This window comes from Chinchilla lanigera, unplaced genomic scaffold (assembly GCF_000276665.1).
Source record: "Chinchilla lanigera isolate Chin_1 unplaced genomic scaffold, ChiLan1.0 scaffold00041, whole genome shotgun sequence".
Lineage (NCBI taxonomy): Eukaryota > Metazoa > Chordata > Mammalia > Rodentia > Chinchillidae > Chinchilla > Chinchilla lanigera.
The window spans coordinates 1,987,257-2,011,914 of NW_004955442.1; the positions used below are offsets into that span (position 1 = coordinate 1,987,257).

A 24,658-nucleotide genomic window follows, 5' to 3' on the forward strand; every position below is an offset into this window, starting at 1 on the left:
TTAAGAAGAGAATTCACATGTGTATAATACAGGGAAATGACATGCCTGTAACTTCTTCTTTTCTAGAAGGTTAGAGAAACTTCCTTCGAGAAGTACCTCTGAGTGTTGAAAAAGAAAAAGAATTAACTGAATAAAAAGATGAATGGAGGACATTTTCCAGGCAGCATGGGCTGTCTGTGCAAAGGCCCTGAGGCAGGAGGGAACACTACACATGCAGGTCATTAAGAGAAGCTCATGTAGATGCTGAGGATTTAGCTCAGCAGCACAGCACCTGCCTGGCAAGCACGAGATCATGAGTTCGATTTCTGGTACCGGAAAAAAAAAAAAAAAGAGAGAGAAGCTCATGTGGATAGGGTGTGGTAAAGGGATAAAACAATAGAGTGAAGGTGGACAAGTAGGTAGGCACAAATTATATGGGAAATTTCAGAAGCGTCTGTGTTAAGGATTCCAAGCATACCCTGAAAGCAACAGGAAACCTTTGTTTGTTTGTTTTTTTAATTGGAAGTTACTATGATGAGTTTGCTTTAATTCTTAATTGCTTGGCAGTGGGGAAAAAGAGGAAAAAGGGAACTGTCCCTGACTGCTGGGTGAGAGGACAGACAATAGCCAATATTCTTCGCTAGTAGATGCATTCATTGTAGCTCAGGTGATCCTTTTCCACTGGCCTGACCCTCCCTCTTGCTTCATCGCTGTTATTTTCTGTGTTGAGCCTTCCAGTCACATTGGTGTTCTGAGGTTCCATGTCACTGGACACTGCAAGCTGGAGCCAAAAGCCCACTTTTTGCTCTCTGGCAGAAATTTTTGAGGGTCAGGCCGTGAGAGGAGTGCAGGAAAACATGCTCAGTGTGCACCTGGGAAGTCAGCAGAGTCCAAGCTGAAGTTCCAGCTTCCAATCCAATTCACAAATTGCTTGGCCTGTCTGTGCCTCAGTGTTCTTTTCTGTAAAATGGGAACCATCTCAGTCACCTACCACTTCCTCTGCTGTAAAGATTAAGATGTGAAATGGGAAAGGGCCCTGCCTAACATGGGGAAAGCACTCAACAAACAGTGACAGAGATGGTAACCCAAGGTGACAAATCTTGTAGGTCAGCAGTTCCACAAAACCTAGAGACATGAGTTCTCACCATTGTCTCTTTAGTGTCTGCTGCAGCACTGGGCACCTATTTACTGCAGTATTAAGGAAGGAAGAAATGTGGCCGCAGTGGCTGTCCCTTACAGCCCCACAGTGACTGCAGTGTCTCTGTCTTTTATTTCTCGGCAACAAAAGAGTCACTGACACTGTGCTGCATTGTCTTAAATCCACAGTCATTAAAAGCATCTCCGGGCTGACTCCTGGATTGAGGAACAGCAGAAGGGTTTTGTCTTTAATTATTTCTGCCAGAGGCATTTTCAGATGTTACCATCAGGGAAAGGGAAGATGGTCCAAAGAGCCAGAGGGTCCATTTCAAAAGAACAGCGAGCTGTGCTGGTTCGGTACAACCACAGCTGTCTCCGCCGCTTCTCCACCTTATCAAGGGTGCCTGCCCAGAGACCGCGGGGCCCTGACCGGGTGCCTGGCAGGCCCCACAGACCTCCCACCTCAGACCTGTCTGGCTTCTGTGCAGCTGGGGAGAGGGTCTGAATCCCACACAGCCTCTCCATGTCTGCCCTGTTCCTGTCCTCTGTGAGAGAGGACAGATAGGCAAGGACTGCAGGTGCCCCATTGTCCTCCAGTGCCCATGACCAAGCCCAGTAGTCCTCAGTCCCCATGGTGATGCACACAGACCTGAGGTCAGATGGCCAGGTGTAAATCTCTGCTCTTGCTAACGTGGGCTGCCTCACCAGGGACAAGTTATCTAAACTTTCTGTGCTGAACTTCCTCTATAAAACAGGCAGTGATAATAGTGCCTATTTCATGAGGTTGTTGGGAAGATAACAAGCCAGTGTATATGAATTATATGCTCAGTGGTTATTGGTATGATCGTCGTCATCATCATCTTCTTCATCATCATCAGGTTACTCAAGCTTTGAGAAGCTCTGTTTGCTCCACTGTAAAATGAGGCTAAGGCACTCACCTTCTGGCATGGGTGTAAGGACTCAGGCAGTTGTGTGTGTAAAATGTTTGCTATACCAAACACAGTATTGCTGCGGTTATGTTATGTTTTTTTCAGTTTGAAATTTTTAGATTCAATTAATATATCTTTACTGTGGTAAGGTGCACATAAGATTTACCTTTACCACATTCACGGTGCTGCGCAATCGTCATCACCACCTACAGACAAGCATTTTCATCTCCCCAAAAGGAAAACGCCCATTAAACAGTTCCTCATTCTCTTCCATTCCCAACCACTAGAAAACACTAACTGTGGTGACTCTAGATATTTCCTATCAAAGTGCCATGTAATATGTGGTACTTTGTATCTGGTTTCTTTTCCTTAGCATAATATATTCAAATTGATTCATGGTATGGAATGGTTTTGCATTTCATTCCATTTTCATGGGTGAATAGTACACTGCTGTATGGGTGTGTCACAATGTGCTGATCCAGTCGTCCATTGATGGACATCTGGGTTTTTTCTACCATTTGAATAGTGCTGCTACCAATATTAATATGCAGGTTTTATTGGAATATGTGTTTCCAATTCTTTTGGGTAGTATGATGACACATGTGGCTTAATTACTTAAGAGAGAAAGGAAAGAAATAGTAAGCAGATAAAGTAGGGAAAGGAAGGATTCCAACTTCTGTAGGTGAATTTCCTTTTTTAGCCAATATAAGCCTTTTGGGACTGCATGTGTCGGTCGGCTCTTGGGCCTGTTGGTGTCTTGGGATCACAGGCTCCCTCGTGACTGAATGTTGGAGTTTGGCGTGCCTGAGAAAGCCCACCATTCTTCTTCCAGAGGCAGATGACCAAGAAAGGCTGTCAGAAATTGAGTGGTAACCATGAGCCATGCGCTAGGTTAACCATTTCATGCACATGATCTTATCAAATCTTTGCCCAACTCCAGCAAGGAAACTGAGACTTAGAAAGGAAAAGTAGCCTGCAAGGAAGCAGAAAAAGCGAGTTTGAACCCAGGTCACTTGGTGCGGAATGATGTCCCTACAGAAAGTGGCACATCTGTCTCAACTAGACCCTCAACTAAATCTGCTCGTGTATTTGTGTTAGCATGAAGGAGATGAGTTTGGAAATTCCATTCATTTATAGAACCTGATACAGCTTGGCATGGGAATTTCCTTCAAACTTTGTCCCCATGTGCATTGAGCAAGAATTATGTACCAGACATGTGCTAGCCAAGTTTTTCTTAACTGGGGTGCTTTATAGGAATTTCACAACATAGAGCATAATAGAGTGACTTATGTTCTTGATTCTTGCAAGGATAGTACATGGATAGTACTGTTCTTGATACACAGGAGTGTCAATAATCCAGAACTTACACCGGATTCCTAGGGTCACCAAACTGGTGACCTGGTCTTGATCATCACTCCCCATCACCTTGAAGAGTATGCCTCATAGTAGGTATAAGATAAATATTTCCTGAAGAAATGACTGGGCATAGAGTGTTATGAACAAAATAGGCACGAATCCTGCCCTAATCTGATACATCTCTTGTTTTACAATACAGCCATTTAAATACTCATGAACCTGTGGAATATAACTCAACAGTGATCAAGGAACTTGTACCAGCACCTTCCCAGCATGGTTTATGTAATAAGTCTTTGGTATGGTCCCAGGTGACATTTCTTAATAATGAATTGTCTGGTTATAAGCATTGTATCGATCACCACAGAGGCACAAGAGAAGCAAAACTAAGGTATTGCCTCTGAATTGATACCTCTCTGGTATCTCTGGGAAGAGACAGAAATTCCTCTAATTTTTACCCAAGGAATAGTCAAATAAAACCAGGATTTAATTTCCAGCCAGGTCACAATGATTGCAGTGACTGAAAAAGAAAAATTCATGTCTGATATTGCAAACCAGCACAGCTTAAGCAAATAAGAAATGCTCAGCAAGTGCTCCAGCCAGAGCCTGACCTCTCGAAGAATTGGGAAATCATGTCACCCAAGAGAGCAAACAGAGCTTGCAAAGTCAGTTAAAAAAGAGCACAGAGCCTTTAGAAAGCTCCCAAGTAATTCCAAAATCAAGCAGGCACACAGGACAGAAGGAAGGAAAGGATAGAAAGAGGCAGGAATGGAGAGGATAGCAGAGGAAATTTTATTCACAGGCAAACAGTAACACAGCTAAGAGTCATCACTTACTATATTCCAAGCACCTACGCTAACCGTTTAACCAGACATTGTTGCTTTCATCCACCAAACAACACTGAGACGTGTCACACTGTGGCTCCCACTGCAGAGAAGGCACCAGTACTGGTCGGAAATATTGTCATTTTCTCCCTGCCAAAAAAGAACTGGATTGTAAATTAGCCATTTTCTTTAATAATGTTTGGATGTTTATTTAAGATGCTGAACCTTTTTTTCACTTAATTGAAATGTCACCCAAGACCCCAGTGTATGTATAGGTGGATGTGTAGGTCCCTTAGAGGAAGCTCAGATGAGCTGTCCCAAGGCCCTGGATGCCCAGCAGAACTTGGGTTCTTGCCAGGCACAGTCTGAAAGCCACTGACCTCTATGATAAATTCGTCCTTAAAGTGTTTCCCAAGTTTTCTGAGCCCAGGAATTGTTACATCATTCTCTCAAAGCCCAAGTCCTCTGTTCAAACAGTCTGGGCTTTCTCGATTTCTTATCAGCTTCTGAGATAAACAAGTAGCCTTGGAACCCTGTGAACAAAGAACACACAGAACATAGTATGTGGTGATGTTCCACAATCTGCCTCTCAAGTCAAGAGTCTGTGTCTGCCTGAGGTTTGCAGAGGTGGATACAGTGTTTGTTTTCCAGAGAGGTAGGATGACTTCCTGTCTGCATGACAATGTGTTTTGACCTTGTCCTGGTACAGGCAGGCTACCAATCCTGGCAGGCTGCCCAAGGAGGACAAGGTAATCGAACAGAGTCATCTATCCTTTAAGCCCTGTCCCATCCTTGGACTGAAATCCGAACAGATCTGACCCTGCAGTTTTGGGCATTAGAGATCCTTGCCATGAAATACCCCAGCACAGCATAGATTCTACTTCTAGAGAAGTAGTAATCATGATAACAGCAGCAACAGCAGTAATGGCTGTTTTTCTAGCATTCTGTGGACCACATTACCTCACCTGTTGACCACATTTCCACACCTGTGGTACATTATCTGTTCTTTTTCCTTACTCAACATCAACTACCAAACATCTGTGCCTGAGAATTTTTCAATTTCCAGAGATAATTTCCACTTGTCTCATTACGTCCTGAAGCAACTCCATGAAGTAGGATAGTGTTAGCACACCCAGTTGTAAAGTTGAGGACACTGAGCATCAAATACCTGAAAGGACCTGCCCAAGGCCACCCAGACAGTCAGTGGCAGACCCAAGAGCATTTTCTTAATCTTAACCACTCCAGATTACAATACATTTGTGGTGTTGTGTTTGGGACATCTTTCTGGTAAATTTGAAGTGGAGAAATTATTACTGTAGATCACGGCCATTGTTTGAACGAACCCAGTGGAGTGTGAGTGGTGTAAAAAAAAATATTACGTTAGCCATAAACACAGAGAGAAAGTTGAGCTTATCAATATAGTTCAGTGTAATTGAATGGTCATTTACACTCCAGCCCATCCCTGTTGAGCTGACACTGAACCACAGTTGATCAGGCAAAGATGTAGGAGGGTGTCCCCAGCAGAGGGAATGTGAAGAATGAAAGACCTCACTCTGGAATGTAGCACACATGTGCCGCATGATTTCTGTGGACCACTCTGAGATGGCTTGGGCATAGGAAGCCAAAGAAAGACATAAAGCTTAGATAGAAATTGTCATGTCCATGCAGGACTAGTGACACATGCGTGCACCAGACAAGCTTCTTGACCTCAGGAAACTTCCAGTCGAGGAAGCTGAAAATGCATAATACAGGGATATAAGGTTTAAGATATCATAGGTTTGTAGAGGACTAGGAAGGGTAGGCATGCCCTTCCCCCTCCATCTCTAGCAAAGAATATAGGGACCTCTTTCGAATGGCTTTATTTCCATAACACCTGCTATGGGCAGACCACCTGTGCTACACCCATAACCACAAGTAACTCACTGTTACTCCCATTTAGCAGATTAGAAAACTAACTCCTAGCAAGCTTGAAGCTCTTACTCAAAATCAGTCAGCCAGAAGGTGGCAAAGATCAAAGGGAAATTTCCACCAACACTTCTCTGAAAACAGCTTTCCTTGCAGCCATGTCTCAGTTTTCCCACAGAAATAACACTTACTTCAAAGACTGAATCTTTCGATGTTCTCCAAAATTGACCTCTCCTTGTCTCACAAAGACCAAATCAAATAACTGGCCATAATCAGCTGTCATTTGGGAATGCAGAATTTGGCTAAGCGAATGTTCTGCTCATTTGAGATGTCTCATGACACATGAGGACAATCAGATTTCAGAGAATTAAAATATAATCGAATAGCCTGCACACACATATGAGTACACAGACACACGTACATACACACAAACACACAGTGGGCTGAATGACAATCGAGTTCTGAATTCATGATTCCAATGGCACCCAAAGACCCAGTGTTGGTTGCTCAGTGCTGGTTCTTGTCAGCCACCCTTCTACTACACCAGTCTTAAGGAAGGGCCAACGTGTAAAGGATTCTCATTAATGGAATGTCAGATAAGCTGCCTCTTATAATGGTTTATGTTTTCTTAAAATGAAAAACTTGTTTCTTACAAATGTTCTGTGAGTGTTGAGACTTTGAGAAATGACTCACCTATCCCTCCAAGTGCAGAAATCCTTTGTTAATAACAGAAAGATAAATCCAATCGAAAGTGTTTGGATTTTATCATCCAAGTGTTTTCCCATGTGCTTTCTGTCTTTGCGGAGGGGAAGACTGTCCTTCATGTCCCCCGCACACTTTGAAAATATCTCCCCTGATATCCTCTGCTTTATTTTTTTTTATTTTAAAGAGAAAAGAACAAAAACAAATTTAACAAAAACAAAGACGTAAATGAAACAACACGAAAAATGATACAGAATTTCAAACAAGGTGATAGGAAATTAACAGTGGTTGTTGTATTACATATTGTTATCTTCAAATTGGTTACTCAGATAACCAGAGATAGGCATGTAAGATTGATCAAACAATTAAACATTAACTGCTCCTTTCAATAAACCAATAGAAATTCGTAGTACAATTATCTTAGCTATCTTGTGTGTGTGTGTATATATATATTTCCCTTCCTTCTTTCTTTTCTCTTTTCCCTCTCCTGTGCTTTAGTTTACCTGGTATTTCAGCCCAAATCACAAGGACCTACCTATGTGTCTACCTCCTCCACTGCACTGTGTGCTGCTTGAGGACAGGAACTGCAAGTGTCATGCCCACTGATGTTCCAGATGTTTGGCACAGAGCTTGACCTGTCAAGTGAGAAATCACATTACCCAGGGAGCAAACAGAGTTTGAAAGTGTTAGAGTTACAAAAGAGCACAGAACTTTCAGAAGACTTCGAGTACCTCTGAAAACCGAGTAGCTAGGGCTAGATCAAGGACAACCTCATGTACTTTGCTAAGGAGTCAGGACATTGTCCTGCTGGTGACTGACAGCCACTGAAGGATGGTAAGTGCAAGAAGTGATGTGATCAGACTCATACTTTAGAAAAATCCTGCAGCTGCTTCCTGTTGGAGGGTATCAGAGTAGAGTTTGGAGGCCAGAGTAGCATTTTTTCCAGTTTACTTTGCCTCAGCTGCTGGACAGTGGCTGTAATTAAGCCTATGGCGTCCAGAAAGAATTGTGGTATCTGATGTTTTCTCTACATTTTCCCCTGAATCTTAGCAAAAGTGACTTTCTCTGTAAGTCTTGACTACATTATAATCAAGGATTTGCTTTATTCCCAGTTCTTTTTCTCTTGCACTTCTTCAGAAAGCCATGAACTTGACTTTGCTTTACTATTGTTTTGGAATCTTGGACTTCTGGATTTTTCTAGGCCAAAAGAGGTCATTAAAGTCCATGCATTATCCATATGGAGTGTTGAGGAGGAAACAACAACAGTGTTTCCATCCCCAGCACTGACCCCCCAAATAACCCATGTGGACAGATAGATCCAAGTCTGCTTATGAGATGGAATATGGTGGACAGAAGAAAGATGGCAGCCTGTAACTTTTGATGAGCACAGGAGAAAGATGTGCACCATGGACAGAGGTTTTTCTCTTTGTCAGCTCCTAGTGTGCAACTTTTGTTCTGCCATACTCCCATTGAAAGGAAATAGGAAGCTTCCAAAGATGGCTGCTGTTTCCTGTTTGTTTCCTGGCTCCATCTCTGAAGAAATGGACCACACTGCTGTTGCTTACCCACCACAAGGAAAGCAGCATGGAAAGGTGCTCTGGGTCACTCCTGGGGTTCTGAGGTCTTCAGCTCCATTCCACCATATCTAGGACTTTGGGCAAGCCCCTGACCCTGTCCAGTCCCCACCTCGTCTGTGCACAGTGAGCACCTTCTGGACAAGGTTGTAGTAAGATCTAAGAAAGATGAGCTCTGGGCATTCAGCAAACAATAAAGGGAAATGGTCTGTAGTTTGGATGATTAAGCATTCCCACTAGCTTTTTGTCCCTAGCATTTGCTGCTCTGGGTCTCCCCCAGTTCACTGGGTAAAGACATGAGGAAGTACCCTCCTGGAAGAGCGACTGGAGTGGACACATGAACAACTGCAGGAGTGAATGATGATACTTCCCCTGCCCAAGAAGTCTGTCAGCACCGCAAAGGAGCAGACTGAGTCCTGCCTGTGAGGTGGGCTCTTCCCTGGGCACAGCAGCCGCAGAGCTGGGAGTGCATGACAGTGCACCACTTGGGCACTTATCAAGCAAGGGAGTGAATATTGCTGAGCATCTACTACGTGTCAGGCCCTGGAGAATAGAGAGAGGTGGACTCAATGTTGGGCTTTCTGGGAACCCGGTTCCTGGGGTTACTGTCCAAGGTGCTGCCCATCCACAGGGATGGAAAATCCCTATGCAGTTAGCAGGCAGATGGGCTCCAGGTGCTGCTCTAGATACAGAACAGAACAGGTCTACCTCCAACCCACCCTGCCGCTTGACAGGAGTCCTTTTATACTTCCATGTGGGATTCTTTTGTCCACTAGGGTTGCACTGGTTGTTGGCTTTATGGAAGAGGCAAAGCGTTGCCCAGACTTAGTCAGCCTGCCCGAGAACCACATTCTGACTGCCAAGAGCCCTCCAGCCCCTCCCAGACATCTCCCCAATTTGCCATTGCAGTTTTCTCCTTCTCCCAATTCTGCAAGACAGCATGACTCCTGTGCAATGGTGAGAGCCCAGCTGCTGGGGAAGCCTCTCCATGTGCTGTAATTTTTCTGAAAGTAAGACCTTAAAATGTTCTTTCAATGAATGAGCCACATCTAAGAACTTAATCGTGCAGAAACAGATCATACTCATATGTAGGAAGATGAATACATAAGGATGGACATTTGAGCAGTATCTGTAAGAGGAAGGAAATGGAGACAACCTAAATGTTCATCACTACGGGATTGGCTGAGGCCATTTTTTGGGTTCTGCACAGCCACTAGAAGGGTGATCTCTACCTGTATGTGCTGATTAGACACAACAGCAGAATACACCCAGTACATCAGTAATTGTACCTCTTTGTCCTCAGCCAATCCTTAATGATCTCATTGATTTAGGAGGTATACAATAAATAGAGTGATCATTGTTTTTTCTCATGCATATAAAAATACATATACTATGTCAGATTGGAATAGTATTTAGCCTTAAAAAGAAATGAAACTCTGACATATGCCACAATATGGATGAACCTTAACATTGTGCTAGATGAAATAAGCTATACGCAAAAAGACAAATTCTGTATAACTGCACTTACCTGAAGTACCTAGGCAATCAAAATCATAGCAATAGCGGGGCTGAGGATATAGCTCAGGGGTGTAAGTGCCTGCCTGGCAAGCACAAGGTCATGAGTTTGATCCCCGGTACCACACACACACAAAAAAAAAATCATAGCGATAGAAAGTAGAAATGTGGTTTCCAAGAACAAGGAAAGGAAGAAGAGGGAGTTGTTGTTAATGGGTCTAGAATTTCCATTTTGAAAGATGAAACGAGTTCTAGAAATGGATGGTGATGATGATTACACAGCAATGGGAATGTATTTAATATTACGGAAGTGTACATTTAAAAATCATTAAGATGGTAGCCAGGCAAGCACATACCAGTAATCCCAGAACTCTGGGAGCCTGAGGCAGGAGTGTTACAAGTTTGAGCAAGTTTGGGTAACTGAGCAACTTAGGGAGGAACTGTCTCAAAATAAAAAGAGGTGTGGATACAGCTCAGTGAGAAGGTCCTGGGTTCCATCTCAAATATCACACAAAAAAGGTTAAGATGGCTTATATTAATGTTATTTTATGTTAATGATGAGAAATTGAAAAAATAATAGTACAGCAGATACCATGAATATTATTGCTTAGGATAAAGTAGATGCTATTATGCCTATGACCATTTTTACATTACATACACAGGAACATGCATATACAATTGGTGATGTACTGGGTGTATTCTGCTGTTGTCTCTAATCAGCACATACAGGAAGAGATCACCCTTCTAGAGGCTGTGCAGAACCCTATAAATGGCCTCAGCCAATCCCATAGTGATGAACATTTAGGCTGTCTCCATTTCCTTCCTTTTACAGATACTGCTCATTATATTAAATAAACACATGAAGTAACTGTGAGAATGATGGATATATGAGAACTTTAGGAAATACATAGTCTGTTCTGAGCCCAGATAGAAGGTGTCTCAGCTACCCACACAACAGCCCCCAGCCTCACCCATCACATGCATCTGGACGCTGCAGTGGTACGTCCCCTGCAGTCCCGGAGGGCTAAATCCAGTACCCTGTGAAGTTTGTGCGTATCTGGCAGCATCAGGGGTTCAGGGTCGTAAATCCTGAGGTTCATAAGCACCCTGTGCATATCTCTGGCTTTAGCCTGTCAGTCTCAGCGTTAGGCTGTGAGTGCTTCTGGAAGACTCTCAGCATTTTGCTTTGGGGAAAGAGTTGTAGAGGAGTCCCTTCCATGGAGCACTTCCCACTCTGTGCTCTGCAAAACGTTCCATAGACTTTATGCACAGAAGCCTTCCAACTTCAAATCAAGCTGGCTTCCTATACTACTTTCTCCAGATCACAGTGTCTGGCTCAGTAATATTAAATATATCCCCATCTGTTGTTGAAGATGGCAAAAATACTATTAAGCAGCAGCTAACATTTGTCAAGGGCTTACTCTGTGCCAGGTGTTACTGCACAGGTCTTACAGATGTGATTTTATTTAATACTCCAACAGAGGAGGCTTGTGGACATGAAGGCAACTTGCTCAAAGTCTGGGCTTTCCAGAAGAGACTATGGGGAGCAGATGAAGTGAGAAGAAAGGGAATTAACTACTTATCTTCCTGCTTGACGTGGGGCTTCTTAAGCATTAAAGGGCAGATTGTCAGCTGGTCATCTTGACAAGAAACAGAGATTAACTCTGTAGGTCTTGCATGGGGCCTGAGACGTGGCATTTCTAACAGCAGTGTACTGGGACCACTGGGGTGCAGACCAGGCTGCAAGTGGGGAGACACTAACGCACCTGTATATTTTCTCCTGACCTTGGAGTAGAATTCATTTATCTGCTCCTTCAGTCTCCATCATCTGTAACATTGGGAACCAGGTTCCAAGTTGCAATCCTGCTTCTGCATTTTTCTCCGTGGCTGACTTCTCAGAGCCTCAGCCACCTAGTCTGTAAAATGGGAACAAAACTTGCATTTTGTAGCATCTTTGCATCAGTTGCAAGAAAATGTGGCAAGAGGCTAACACAAGGCCTAGAACATAGTGCTTGCTCAATAAATGGCTATGATTTGGGAACTTATTACTCCTATTTGCACATTTCAACTGAGATTCCCATATGATTCCCATACATTTATTTATTTATTATTTCAGCAATGGTTTCCTCATGGCCCTGATGGTCACAGTGCTGGTTGCTGGTCCCCAGTTACCACTGGGAGGCTGAGGAAATGGCACCAACTGAGATGTGACTTCTAATCATGTCAGCAGAAGCTACAGGGAACCTGGTGGAGAGACAGGTCCCAGGGATGAGCCTGGCAGAGGATTCTGCCAGAAAGGAGTGAGAGATATTGTGAGGGGAAGAGGGAGCTAGCTCGCGAGCCTAGACTAGGGTAGTGTCAACAGATCACAAGCTGTTAATTATCTGGAGAGAACTAAATATTATGTAGGCAATTATCGACAGGCGTCTGAAAGCAACAATAGGAGAATTGGTCCCCAGCTGAATTCTAGTTCCTTTCCAAGAAGGGCTGGGGAAACCAGACTTTAACATTCAGAGCAGGCATTTTTATATCGGAGGACAGCGAGGGGCCCAGGGCCCCCAGGGAGACAGGGTGGGCAGGGGTTCCCTTTCCCCACCTATCCAGCCACCCTAACCAAGCACACAGCGCTTTGCTTTGAAAGGGGCTTTATCCTCAGCTCCAGGCCTGGAAACCGCAGCCCCTCCCCTCTCCCCTCCCCCAAGATGTCATCTTTTGAGACCATTTCATGTGGAAGCATCGCTAAGTAAATTCGCTAAATGCCTATTCATCCTCGTCAGATGGGGACTCAGTGAAGCGGCAAATGTGAAAAGAGCCCCAGTCAAGGCCCTGAATGATGCTTTCTGGAGTTGCCAAATGGAGCCCACAGGGCTGACCCTGGGAGGCCTGAGCTTCACAGAGGGGGCCCAGGAGCCTGGCTCGGCCCCTTCAGTCCTCCCACCAAGGCTGCTTGAGAGGCCCCTGTTTATTATTCCTGCTGCTGGGACCCATTCAGAGGTTAACTTGTCCTGTATTCATCAGGATGACAATAATGAACTGTTGCAGTGAGTGGTGCGGGGGTTGGTAAGTAAGAGCTGCTGAGACGCAGAGAGGGAGGGCCCACTTTACGGCTAGGAAAGAGGCGTGGCTTGGATTTTTCTGATGGGCTGATTTCGTTGCCACTTCTTCCAGTGGCTCCTCAAAGACCCTCTTTCTGCAGACTATGGGTACCTAGAGGTGCACTCTACCCGCTGGGCACATTGGGCTTGGTCCCCGCAGGGGAAGCCTCCTTGTGCAGACATGTGGGCTTAACCTTTGCGTGTGTCCCTGGGATTCACCTCTGTGCAGAGCTGTGCCGAACACCACCCGGCTTCTTACACGTGCAATGGGTTTAGCTCACTGCGGATGCACAGGGTCCTCGGGCATCTGCTGCCACCAGGAGCACAGCCACTTTGGATTGGTGCTTATTCAGTAATAGAATGGGACGTCAGCTGCACTCGTTTTCACTGCAGCATCACTCAACTGCTTCGTGTCCCCTCCCCACACACCAGAATTATGAGTTGGTCAACATGAGCCAACCATCCAGTGAGAGACCGGGCTCCGAGTGGCGAGACTGCAGAGTCACAGGGAAATGGAGGAGGAGGCCAGAGAGTAGGCAGATGGAGCAGGGCAGCATGCATTTATTATGCACCTACTGTGTGCCCTTTAAGTCCACACAGTTTTCCCTTTAGTATACGTGCATGGAAAACCTACTGTACGTGCGTGGCTTGTTTAACTAACAGCCAGGGAAGCTCAGAGAAGGCCACCATTCAGAGAGGGTGAATGACTTCTTAGGCACACGGTGACTTTAGCAGTGCAGCTGGTTTCTGGAGCTCAGGCATCACTTTGTAAGGCACTGTCCTGCTTTGCTTCTCAAAAGCCCAGCCTCCTTTATACTCCCAGAGAGGTTCTTCTCCACCCCACCCCCTTGCCAGCTTCCCCCAATTTGCAACAATGGTTAACCCCTTCTTGCTGAGGAAACCCCCTGACAGAGCTGCCCGGTGATAAAGGAGCTGTCACATCAGCACCATTTACCTGTTTGGGTTTATTCAGCGGAAGAGGCAACTGCGTCCTGGCAGATGGAGGCTTGTGTGACTGCCTTTTAAAATACTGTCACAGCTGTATGCACAAGCTGATTAGCTGTGACTGCACTGCTAGTGCCGAGATTGATGGCGATAAATTTGGGATAACAATGCCGGGAACGATGTCACCGTTTGCTTTGCACTTCATATTTTTAAAGCTCTCTCAATCAGTAGCCCAGTGGTTATTGAGGACTCGGTAGTCACTCACTCATTCCTCGCTCGGACTGCACTTGCAGGAATCAGTTCAAGCCCAGCTCACAGTGAGTCATCCACTTACTCAGCACACATTCACATAGCTCCTCTTACGTGCCAGTGAGCTCTGTCCTCCTGGAGCTCACACTGGAACACAACCAAGTGCATTCTGGGGGGTGACAAAACAGTAAACAGGGTGGTGTGCTGTGGTGGGGGCACCACTTTAGAAAAGGCCTCTATCAAGAAGTGACATGTGAAAGGAGCTCTGGATACAAGAACAGGCAGGCAATGGGAAGGCTAGGGCAAAATTCCCAGGCATAGTTAGTGCAAGAAACCTGAAGTTGTTCTGTGTTTGGCCTTGGGCTACCTGATGACCTTCTGTTCACCAAGCCGTATGGGACATTAGAGAGTCCGAAAGCTGTAAAATGCTGTTTGTCCTCAAGGACTTCAGTGGGGGTACCTGGGAGGGAAGTATGCCAAGAGTCCATTTTCGTGTAGGGGGAAGGACCGGGGGTGGGGAAACCCATGAAAAAGGCACCTTAGCTGTGTGGTGGTCAGGAAAGCAGGTCAAGCAGAGTCACACTAAGAGCAAATCCTGGCGTCCGTGGCAGAGTTGGGAGTGAAGACCCAAAGTCTCCACAGTCTCTGACACTCCTCTGTTTGTTTCCATAGGACGAATGACCAGCTGGTCGCCTTTCTCTCCCGATATCGAGATATGAACTTCTTGAAGTCACACGGCCGGGACAATGCAAGGTAACATATCACTCCCCTCCTCTGTGCAAAACATAAATGCAAAATCTGAGCAGTAATTTGAGGGCTTCCTTCCAGGCCAATTCTATGCAAGAAGAGAAAAGTGGAGGGTGGGAGGAAGACACAAGGCATTATATCTAAATGGCCTCTCTTGGCATCCAAAGACAGGGAAATAAGTGCTTGTTTCTCATAGTGTTGTGGCCCACACACCCCCAAGCACTGTCTTGAGTCCATCGTCTCACTAGGGCAGCCCTTTGATTAAAGCAGCCATGGTTTAATTCCCATTTTCTTGTTGGAGAAACAGAGGCCCCCCCCATCTAAGTGCTAGCCCCAGAGCATTCCATCAGCCAGTCATGCAACAAATAATATATTTATCAAGTACTAACTGCATGCCAGGCAGTTTTACTGATGAACAAAAACCGCTCCAGGCTCTCAGGAAATTTACTTTCCAGTGGAAGAAATCAACACTGAGTTGAACTCAATAGTCTGACCATCCTGCCCATTGCTTCTCTGTTGAAGAGGTCAGCAAGGAATGGGAAGCACCTAAAACCCCAAAATGGATCCATGACCTCTCTCACTTAAAATGAGCAGTGTCAAAAATAGCAGCTCCTCATGGCGGAGATCAGCTAGAGACAATTCAGTCTTGAGCACCCCTGTAGGAGGGATCTTAGTTTTCCCCATATTGAACTCAGCACACCCCAAAGCTCGTGGGATCATTGTAACTTGTTAATGGGCTGTGTTTGGCCCTTTTGGCGTTTTATTTTAGTACAGGTGTTTCATTGGAAAATTGATAGCCCTGTTTAAATAAGAAATGTTTCCCATGAAAATCCAGACTTCCTGCTAGTCTTGAGAAGTTGAAAGATCCATGGCCCTGTGCCTGAGTTTTCTCCTGGCACAGTCACATGGGTCTTAGACAAAGCCCACCTTCACCAGGTTACGGTGGTCCTCACCTGTTCCCTTCCCAACCTGGTCCCCTTCAAAATATCAGTTTGAAATCTGTGGTTTAGATTTTCTCTTCCATTGCTGGAGAATTCATGTTTTGGCTGTATCTGTGACTCGCTTTACCTAGTAGTCCTAAGAGGGGAACAACAGCAAACAGTCAATTCCATATCCCAAGCCTTTGACAAGCCATCCCCTAACCCTTGCATTGTATCACTTTTCTAAATTGTACCTTAGATTTCATCCAGCTACCTGTGTGTAGATTGGCATTGCCTCATCTTGTTTAAAAGGAGCTTCTGGAACTGAAGATGCTGCACAGATTAGCACAGATAAGTGTGGCATGTTCAGGTCACAAAGGGTAGAAAAGCTGACTGGATGAACTGGAAGAAAGGGGCTCTTTCCCAGGATGCAGCTTTGTTTTCCTATTAAGTGCCCATCACTCTGCCAGCCCCTTGGCCCATTTCATACAAGATCCAATTTCATTCAGTGGAACAAGATTTATTATCTCGGGGCTGGGGGTGTAGCTCAGTGGTAGAGCACCAGCTCCGCATGCATGAGGCTGTTGGTTCTATCCCTAGCACTGAAAAAAGAGATTTGGAGAGACCAAAATAATTTTCCCTGAGGTCATACAGCTGGTTACATACTAGAATTTTAATCCAGGTCTTTCTGGCCCAAAAGCCATAGGATCAAGGTAGGACAGGGCACAGTTATGTGAAGATGGCTGGTTATCAGAAGTAACCCCAGTGTTAGTTTTCCCCTCCTTTAGGTAGAGAATGAAAACCCCTCCTCCCCCGCACAAAGGCAATAGTATGTGGTTGTGGAAACAAAGCTACATCCTGGGAAAGAGCCGCATTCTAAACTTTCTGACCTGCAGCTGACTTCCACCCACCCTGGTGTTGTTGTCTGCACCTATTCAATATTTATTCCCTGTGCATTGCCTGCCAGGAGATCTGCTATGAACTACATACAGCACAGGTTCAAATAATGGGCTTAAAGATTCCACCTTCTGGGTCAGAATCCTTATTTACTATGTCCTAGCTGTGTTGCTTTAGACAGGTGACTTAACTTTATTGAACCTGTTCCCTTAGTACAAGTGGAAAGATCAATAAACCTACATTCATGATATTGTTTGGAGAATTAAATGAGATGTTACCTGTGAAATATTTGGCACAATAAATACCCATGATATGATGATGATGATGATGACGATGATGATGATGGTGTCAGTGATGAGGTCATCAGCATGATAATTATAGAACTAACACGTTAGTGGTAGGAAAAGAAATAGGTGGTGGTGTATGAGCTACAGTGGTGCCTCTGGGTGTGTGACTAGGTCCTGTAGAATTGACACACATCTGTTGCTGGCAGATGATACCTAAATGGCATGGAACAAGGGAAAGGTGCAGGCAAGGAGATGCTGCTTGTGCCTGCCCCCACAAAACCCCACACGCAAAGATCTCTGAACAGAATTGCTCCCAAGTTCCAGTGCTCACTCACGAATCCTCTCCTTGGTTGTCTCCTTTACATGAATTGAGACAGTGATGTTCAGTATTAATTAATAGCAAAACCAGCCAACATGCTGTCATCTGCTGCTCTCTCCTCTGTTAGCAGCAGCCTAACTTGCTGCATGAGCAATAATACCCACTACCTATTCTCCCAAGTGTAGGGCTGGGCTGGCTTAGCTATGGTCCCTAACTGTTGGTGCCTTAGAAGAAATTGTTTTGGTGGAAAATGAAATAAACCCAGTTCACACTAGCTGATAGGTAAAGAAGTTATTGGATCAGGTAACTAAAACATTGGTTTTGACTTCAGGTATGGCGGGATCAAGCAGCTTAAATGACATCAACAAGCCGAGACTCATGATGATGATGTTGATGATGATGGTGGTGGTAGTGGTGGTGGCGCTGGTAGTGGTTTAATTCTGTTGCTCTTAGTGGTGACTGTTGGCAACTTAATGAGTCACACCATTTTACAGATAAAGAAACAGAATAGAGAGATGAAGTAACTTGGTTAAGCTCACATGGCTAGAGCAGGGCTGGGACTGAGGCCCATGTGAGGTGGCCAGAGTTGAAGATCATAATTCCTGCCTGGTGTGGTCTCTCTGCGTGTGAGCCCTGCTCTCCTCCACTGTGCTGCATGATTGTGAGGCAGCCACTCTGCTCCTCTGGGCTTCACTTTCTCCCTTTGAAGAACAGTTCTGTTTAACAAGGTGGTCCACAAAGTCCCCTTCCATGCAGATGTTCTGTGTCTCTGGACCAGGCCTTGTAAGAGGAAGTGACCAAGGCAGGGAGCCTGGAAGACACAAAGATAAGGAGTAAAAAAGAAAGCAGCGGGACACAGACCCCTCCCCTGTAAACTAGGAATGATGCTAATCATTCCAACCGTGTAGAGTTGTTCCAAGAAGTAGCTGAGTCAACCTCAGCCTTGGGACAGGTGACTGTACATAGGAAGCAGAGGGTGGTGGAGAAGCATCTTAAAGGTAATGGATGAGTGACTACAGTGCTGAGGGGAGCAGCAAGGCCTCCCAGTGTGAGCAGCTTGGCCAGGTCAGAGACAGGACAGGACCCAGCTCCCGGTCAGAGTGGCATACGGAAGCTTCTCCCTCTTCTCCAGTCTGGGCCCCACCTGCTAGAGACTGCAGCGTCCCTAACTGGGCATCAGAATGGCACCAAGCAGCTTTAGCAGCTTCCCTTCTCTGACACTGAACTAATCCTGACCTGCTCCCCTTGCTGTGTAAACAGACAGCTATTTATCCAAAAGTTGGCAGACCCATGGAGGTCCTGGCCAGGAACCTCTTCCAGGCACATGTGCTGTCAGGAGGCCTTTTGGTGCCAACTTTCTTCTCAAGAGATGATCTCTGTCCCCTACTGACTCAAAGCACCAGGGTAGATGTGAGCGGATCATTAAGATCTCGTCTCCAGCAGGGACAACAGATTGCATCTCCCTTCTCAGCTCCTTAAACCTGATTGGCACGTTTATCACTGGGTACATGTTCACTTTATGGTAACTGCATCACAAAAGGTCTTAGCATGCTACAGGCACACACTGTCCCTCAGCCTCAGCTTGAGTCATGGGGTCCACTCTGGAACTTTCCTTTTCTCAGACAACATGTATAGAAGTCAGATAATACACTAGAAAGAAACTATGTTCCCAGCGTTGTCTCTGAGAAGTACAATATAATTTTTATTTTCTTCTTTGCATTTTGTTATGTTCCAAGCCTTTGGTGAAGGACATGCATTACATTTATAATCAGAACAAAAAGCCGCAAACATGGTTTTTGAGAGCTACATGAAATGTAGAAAACCAGTTAGCCCTTTACAGACTTTTAGACTCTTGGAGGTGTAAGCAAAAGGAGGCCCTTGAGCTCAGGGACCCTCTAATCCCAGGGACTCAAGGCCCAGGACTCAGGCCACTGGCTCTGCAATTCCTCTTATGTATCTTTTTCTTTCCTGTTGCATAGCAAACCGAGTCTCTGCACAGGGCAGTACTTGTTACATAAGGGAGGTTTGCTCTGTGGTGGGGGATAATCCAATATGCCTTACAGATGAAAACCCTTTCAATTCTCACTACCCTGTCATGTAAGTGCAATCAGTATCATGCCTGTTTTTCAGATGAGGACACTGAGGCCAGAGCGATTACATACCACACAGCTCTTAAGTGAGGATATGGATTTGACCCCAGGCAATCTGGCTCTGGAGCCTGCATTCTTATAACTAGGGCTCTGCTGACTATGCATTCTTACTATGGAGTTTCCCCCATAGCCAGGTGTAGCAGTCCCTTTTCTGTTGCTATAATGAAGTATCCAAGGCAGGCTACTTATGAAGAAAAAGGAGGTTTATTTATCTGAGTATTGGAGGCCAAAGGTCCAAATACCAGAGTGCCAGCTCTATGACATGTGGCACAGTACTAAAGAGGAAGCCAAAGAGGCTTATGACAGCCCTCTCTTGGGAACTGACCAGGGTTGAGCGAGGACATCTGGATCTTTCCCAAGGACATGCCCCTAACCTGAAGTTCTCCCGTGAGAGCTGCCTCCTTTAGCTTCAGCACTGCCGCTCCCAGCACTGCCGCTCTGGAGACCCAGCCTCCAGCACAGGAGGCTGACGGGCACACACTTGAAGCCTTATCCAAGCCATAGCACTTGGCCGTGAGTGTCAGTGGATGTGCTGCCCCTTCTCCCAACCAGATCGGTCTGCTTCCCCATGGTTGTCTACTCTGAAGAGAGGCCAGTACCACATGTCTCTGGGAAGCTCTCTCCATTCGGCTCATTCCATCTGTTTCAATCATTTCAGCCCCAGAATATGCTATTTCTGCCTCCACATAAAGGTTTTCCTTTGCACTTTGCAGAGGACTGACTCCTTCTCTTCCTTCTTCTCCCACCTGAACGCCATCTCCTCAGGGCAGGACTCCTGCTTATCTGCACTGACTAACCCCTGTCTCTTTGTTTTCTACCACTGCACCCTGATTTTTCCTACATGGTAAATATCACAATATGTAAATACACATTTGTAGTTTGTGTTTGTCTACTTAATTATTAGAGTGTACAATGGCCTTATGCCTAAGAGTGTGGAATCTGGAGCCCAGCTATTAAGTTTGAATTCCATCTTTGCCCCTAAATAGCTATTTGATCTTGGGAAAATGGCTTAACCTATCTCTGTATTTGTACTTTCACTTGAAAAATGAACCCTCAAGGAGTTGTGCTGAAGGGTCAATAAGGAAATATAGATTAAATGTGTGGAACTGGTCTTAGAATACAATATGTGCTCAATAAATGGTTACTGTTTTCACTTTCACCTCCTCTTAGAAGTGAGAAGAGTGGGGATCGTAACCATTTTATTCTCAACACAAAGACCAGCACCCGGAATACCAAGGTGCTCTCTAGAGGGGCTGAAAGTATCAATGTCCCAGGTAGATTTTCCAGGAAATGCAGAGTGGAGATGTGACAACTGACTCCAACCCTGTTCAAGAGGGGCACAAACCACCTGAGGCGTGACAAACCTTTTGGAGCTGTTAAACTCAGAGCCCAGAAAGCTAAATCTTCACAAGCTCACTTGGGAAGATGGGATATTTTTTATCCATAGTGCTTGGGTAGCAGGATGACCCTGATGCGCGTGATGTCCACTACCACAAACATGGACGTCACTTGTGTGATTGTAGAAAGTGGGGCTTATTGTTTGAGCCCCGTCCTTGGTGCTGAAGTTTGTTGTGTTTCAGAATACCAGAAGTCTCTCTTCAGCCCTAGAGCTACCCTACAAACCCCAGAAGAAAGATAGAAATTTAAAATTCCCTTCTTGGTAGAGGAAAGCATCTTGGAAACTTTTTGAGCACCTACTGTGTACTAGTACTAAGCCCTTTCTCCATACAATTTCATTTACAGCTTGTGATCAAAAATTGCAGTGGGGCCAGGCATAATGGCATATGCCTATAATTTCAGCATTCAGGAAGCTGAGGCAGGAGGTTTGCCATGTGTTCTAGGCCAATCTAGGCTATGTGGTGAGTTCAAGGCCAGACTGGGCTACATAGCGAGACCCTGTCTCCAAAAAAATTGCAGTAAATGTTTAAATTTTTTAAACCTCTTACAGTAATAGACATATGGTTACTAATCCCTCTCAGAAGACTCCACCTCCCTTCAGACACACTCAGCCCATTATTACTACTGTGTCTTTACAAGGTGTAATGAAAAATACAAAGAATGCTTCTGCCAAGTGCCTTTCAGTGCAAAGGCAGGCTGTAAAAACATGACAGAGGGTCTTCATCCACCGGGTCTGACCCCATGTGACTTCTGGCTCTTCCGCAAAGTCAAAATGACCATGAAAGGTAAACATTTTGAATCAGTTCTGGTCATTGAGACAGCCATGACAGTGTAACTAAAGACAATCACAGAAGAGACCTCCCAGAGCTGCTTCACAAAGTGGCAACAATGGTAGGATAAGTGTATTTGAAGCAAGGATGAGTATTTTGAGGAAGATTAATGACAATGTGTCTTTTACTGTAATACTTTTTTTTTTATTTAAGCACATACTGTGTTTTTCAAATATATCTCATAAACCTTCCCACTAATTCCTTAAGGTAGGGATTATTATGATCACCATTTCCACACAAGATTCTGAGCACCACATGATTAAGAATGTATAAATTTAGAATATGGGGTGTGGACCAAGTAATTTTGACTTCAGGGCCCAAACCTGGACTCTGCATCAAGTAGCTATAACATGTGAGCCTGTTCACACGATTGGCTGGCTTCATACAGTGGGGTTTTCATGCTGTAATCTATGACTTTATCTTTTAACTAAAATGCTTAGGTTGTACTTATACTGAAGGAGTAATCTAGGTTCCATGACATATCACTGGACAGGAAAGCAGAACAAACCTCAGGTTTGGGTGTTGTTTGTTTGTTTGCTTGTTTTTAAGCTACATGACTTTGGATACCTGGTTAACTAATTTCTATGACTTCCCAGTTACCCAACAGCCGTTGTGTTACCTATCTCTTTATTCACTCATTCATTTAATACATATAGAGCCCCTGCTGTATGCTATGCAGTACGCATACAGCAGCAAATCAGAATAAATAAAAAGCTCTCTTTGTCTCAGTTGTTTTGTCTTGTTTTTCCATTGTAGAATTTGTTGTGTTAGTTGATTCCTAAGATGACTTCTTGCTCAAACTTTCTATGAAATCTAAGTGGCAGATTTGTTTTTAAAACTCATAGTAGGACAAAACAGTTCTGGGATACTCCACACTTAATGAATATACCAAGATTGTGGCCCAGGGAACTGTTGAGAAACTCCACTGCCTGACTCTTCTGACATCAAAGGCCACAGATGCTTTCTTCACTGACCTCCTCTCACACAGGGACTGTCAGGATCCTCCTCTCTGATTTCATCAGATTTCAACAGGTCTGTGTGGCTCCTAGTAGAGCCATGGTGAGCTATGACTTTGTCCCATATAGTGCTAATAGAAGAAAATCCTTAGGAAGATAATCCACCAATTTCTCAAATCCTAGGAGGTAAAACTGAAGGCACTTGATTCCATGCTTGACCTCAGGCAGCCTACCGTGAAGACATAAGTTCTTATGAGGTCCCCAGTAAACCTCCTCCAATACCAACAAAGAGACTTTTCTCTTGGTTCTCACGTTGTCTCTTTGAGGCAGTAGACATTCTCAGATCCTTCATTTCTACCCTTTTTGAAGGGATACCAGTGAATCAGGACAGTAAACAGTGGCAGAATAATTAAGAACTAGCATTGGATTCATCCAGACATGGATTCAAGTCAAGTCTCTAACTGTGTGACTTTGGGAAAATTACTTGACTTTTCTGAGGTTTACTTTCATTGTTTGTCAAACATACGTTAGAAAAATCTGATACCTGATTAACTAATTTCTGTGACTTCCCAATTGCCCAACAGCTGTTGTGTTAGCCATCCTTTTATTCAGTCATTCATTTAATACATATAGAGCACCTGCTGTACGCTATGCAGTAGGCATATAGCAGCGAACCAGAATAAATAAAAATCTATCATCTTGGAGCTTAGGTCTCATAAGTAAAAATGAACAATAAAGTAAAGACTGTGCATATTTTATTAGAAAGTTAAAAGGGAAAGTTCTGCAGGGAAAAGTAAGATACAAAAAGAGAATCAGGACTGCCAGGGATGGGGGAAGGATGTCATCAGGTAAGAAGGGGTTGATGGTTGGATTACTTTGTTGCCTAGATAAACACCACTTAAACATATCACAAGGCCATTTGCAAAGCACCCCCATTCTCATCATAGTTTGTTTGGTGAGGTTATCAGAGGTGTCATGACTCTTATCGTTCATGCATAGGCCAGGTTGGTACCCAGGTCTGTCCAGTATCTGTTCTGCTATGCCAGCCTCTGTTGCCCCACTTGCCCTGGGTGTAATAATGCCAACAGCAGATGCACCTGAGCAGAGGGAGTATCACTGTTCCCCTTCTGTGGACTGGGGCCAATACTGTAAACACGTGCCCCATCCCTCAAGGGACAGAGCCAGCATTTGTGAAGAGTCACCCATGGGTGCATCTTTACCGACTCACCTTGCCTTCCAGTCTCCCCCTTTCAAGTCATGATAAGTGCATAGGCATTTCTAAAAGGTAAATCCAGGGCCAAACACCTGATTCTTCTCTGCTACTTGACACCCAGACTCTGGACCCCTGCCATCTTTTTTCAGACCAAAACTAAGTTTTTGGTAGCTTCTGTGACCCCAAACTCTTTTCTGAGATCTGGAGAACTGGATGTGTCTACTTACTCATAATAAACCAAAGCATATATTTGAAGCTTATCAGTTTTTGAATGCAGTAATTATAGAGACCAGTCTCACAATGCCATGAATATTTTATCTTGGAGATGACTGCATAAATATTGTATTTGAATATTATGGCCTGGAACACCACATTAATATTGTAAGACCATACTATCACCCTTACAATGGAAGATGAAATTAAAAAGCTGAGCTATAGAAGGAAAAATTTGTTAGTCTCCTCACCTGTATTTCTTTTCTCCCTTCCACCCAGTCTGGTTTCCGTGTAACTTTTCGTATAAGTTATCTAAGATTTAAAGTTTTAATTATGGTCATATGCACTGACTGGACATTCTTACATAACTAGCACTGGCAAGAACTGAAGTAGAATTTCATTTCCCTAAACTCAGGGGCATTCCCTGCCATGCCCAGTCATATCTTCATGTGGTAATGTAACTATAATGAAAAACCTTTACTAAGCTCTCTCCCAAGCTAGAACATGACTTGCTAAGGAGC

The 24,658-nt window shown here is 44.6% G+C and overlaps 1 protein-coding gene across 1 annotated transcript in view; it reads left to right on the plus strand.

Annotated features, from left to right (window-relative positions):
• The window catches only part of Xylt1 (xylosyltransferase I), a 255,186-nt gene that overhangs the window by 199,919 nt on the left and 30,609 nt on the right, over positions 1–24,658 (plus strand). The window contains exon 6 of the mRNA XM_013517878.1: positions 14,880–14,960. Within this exon, the coding sequence (XP_013373332.1) occupies positions 14,880–14,960 (81 nt within the window). The remainder of the gene's footprint in view (positions 1–14,879; positions 14,961–24,658) is intronic.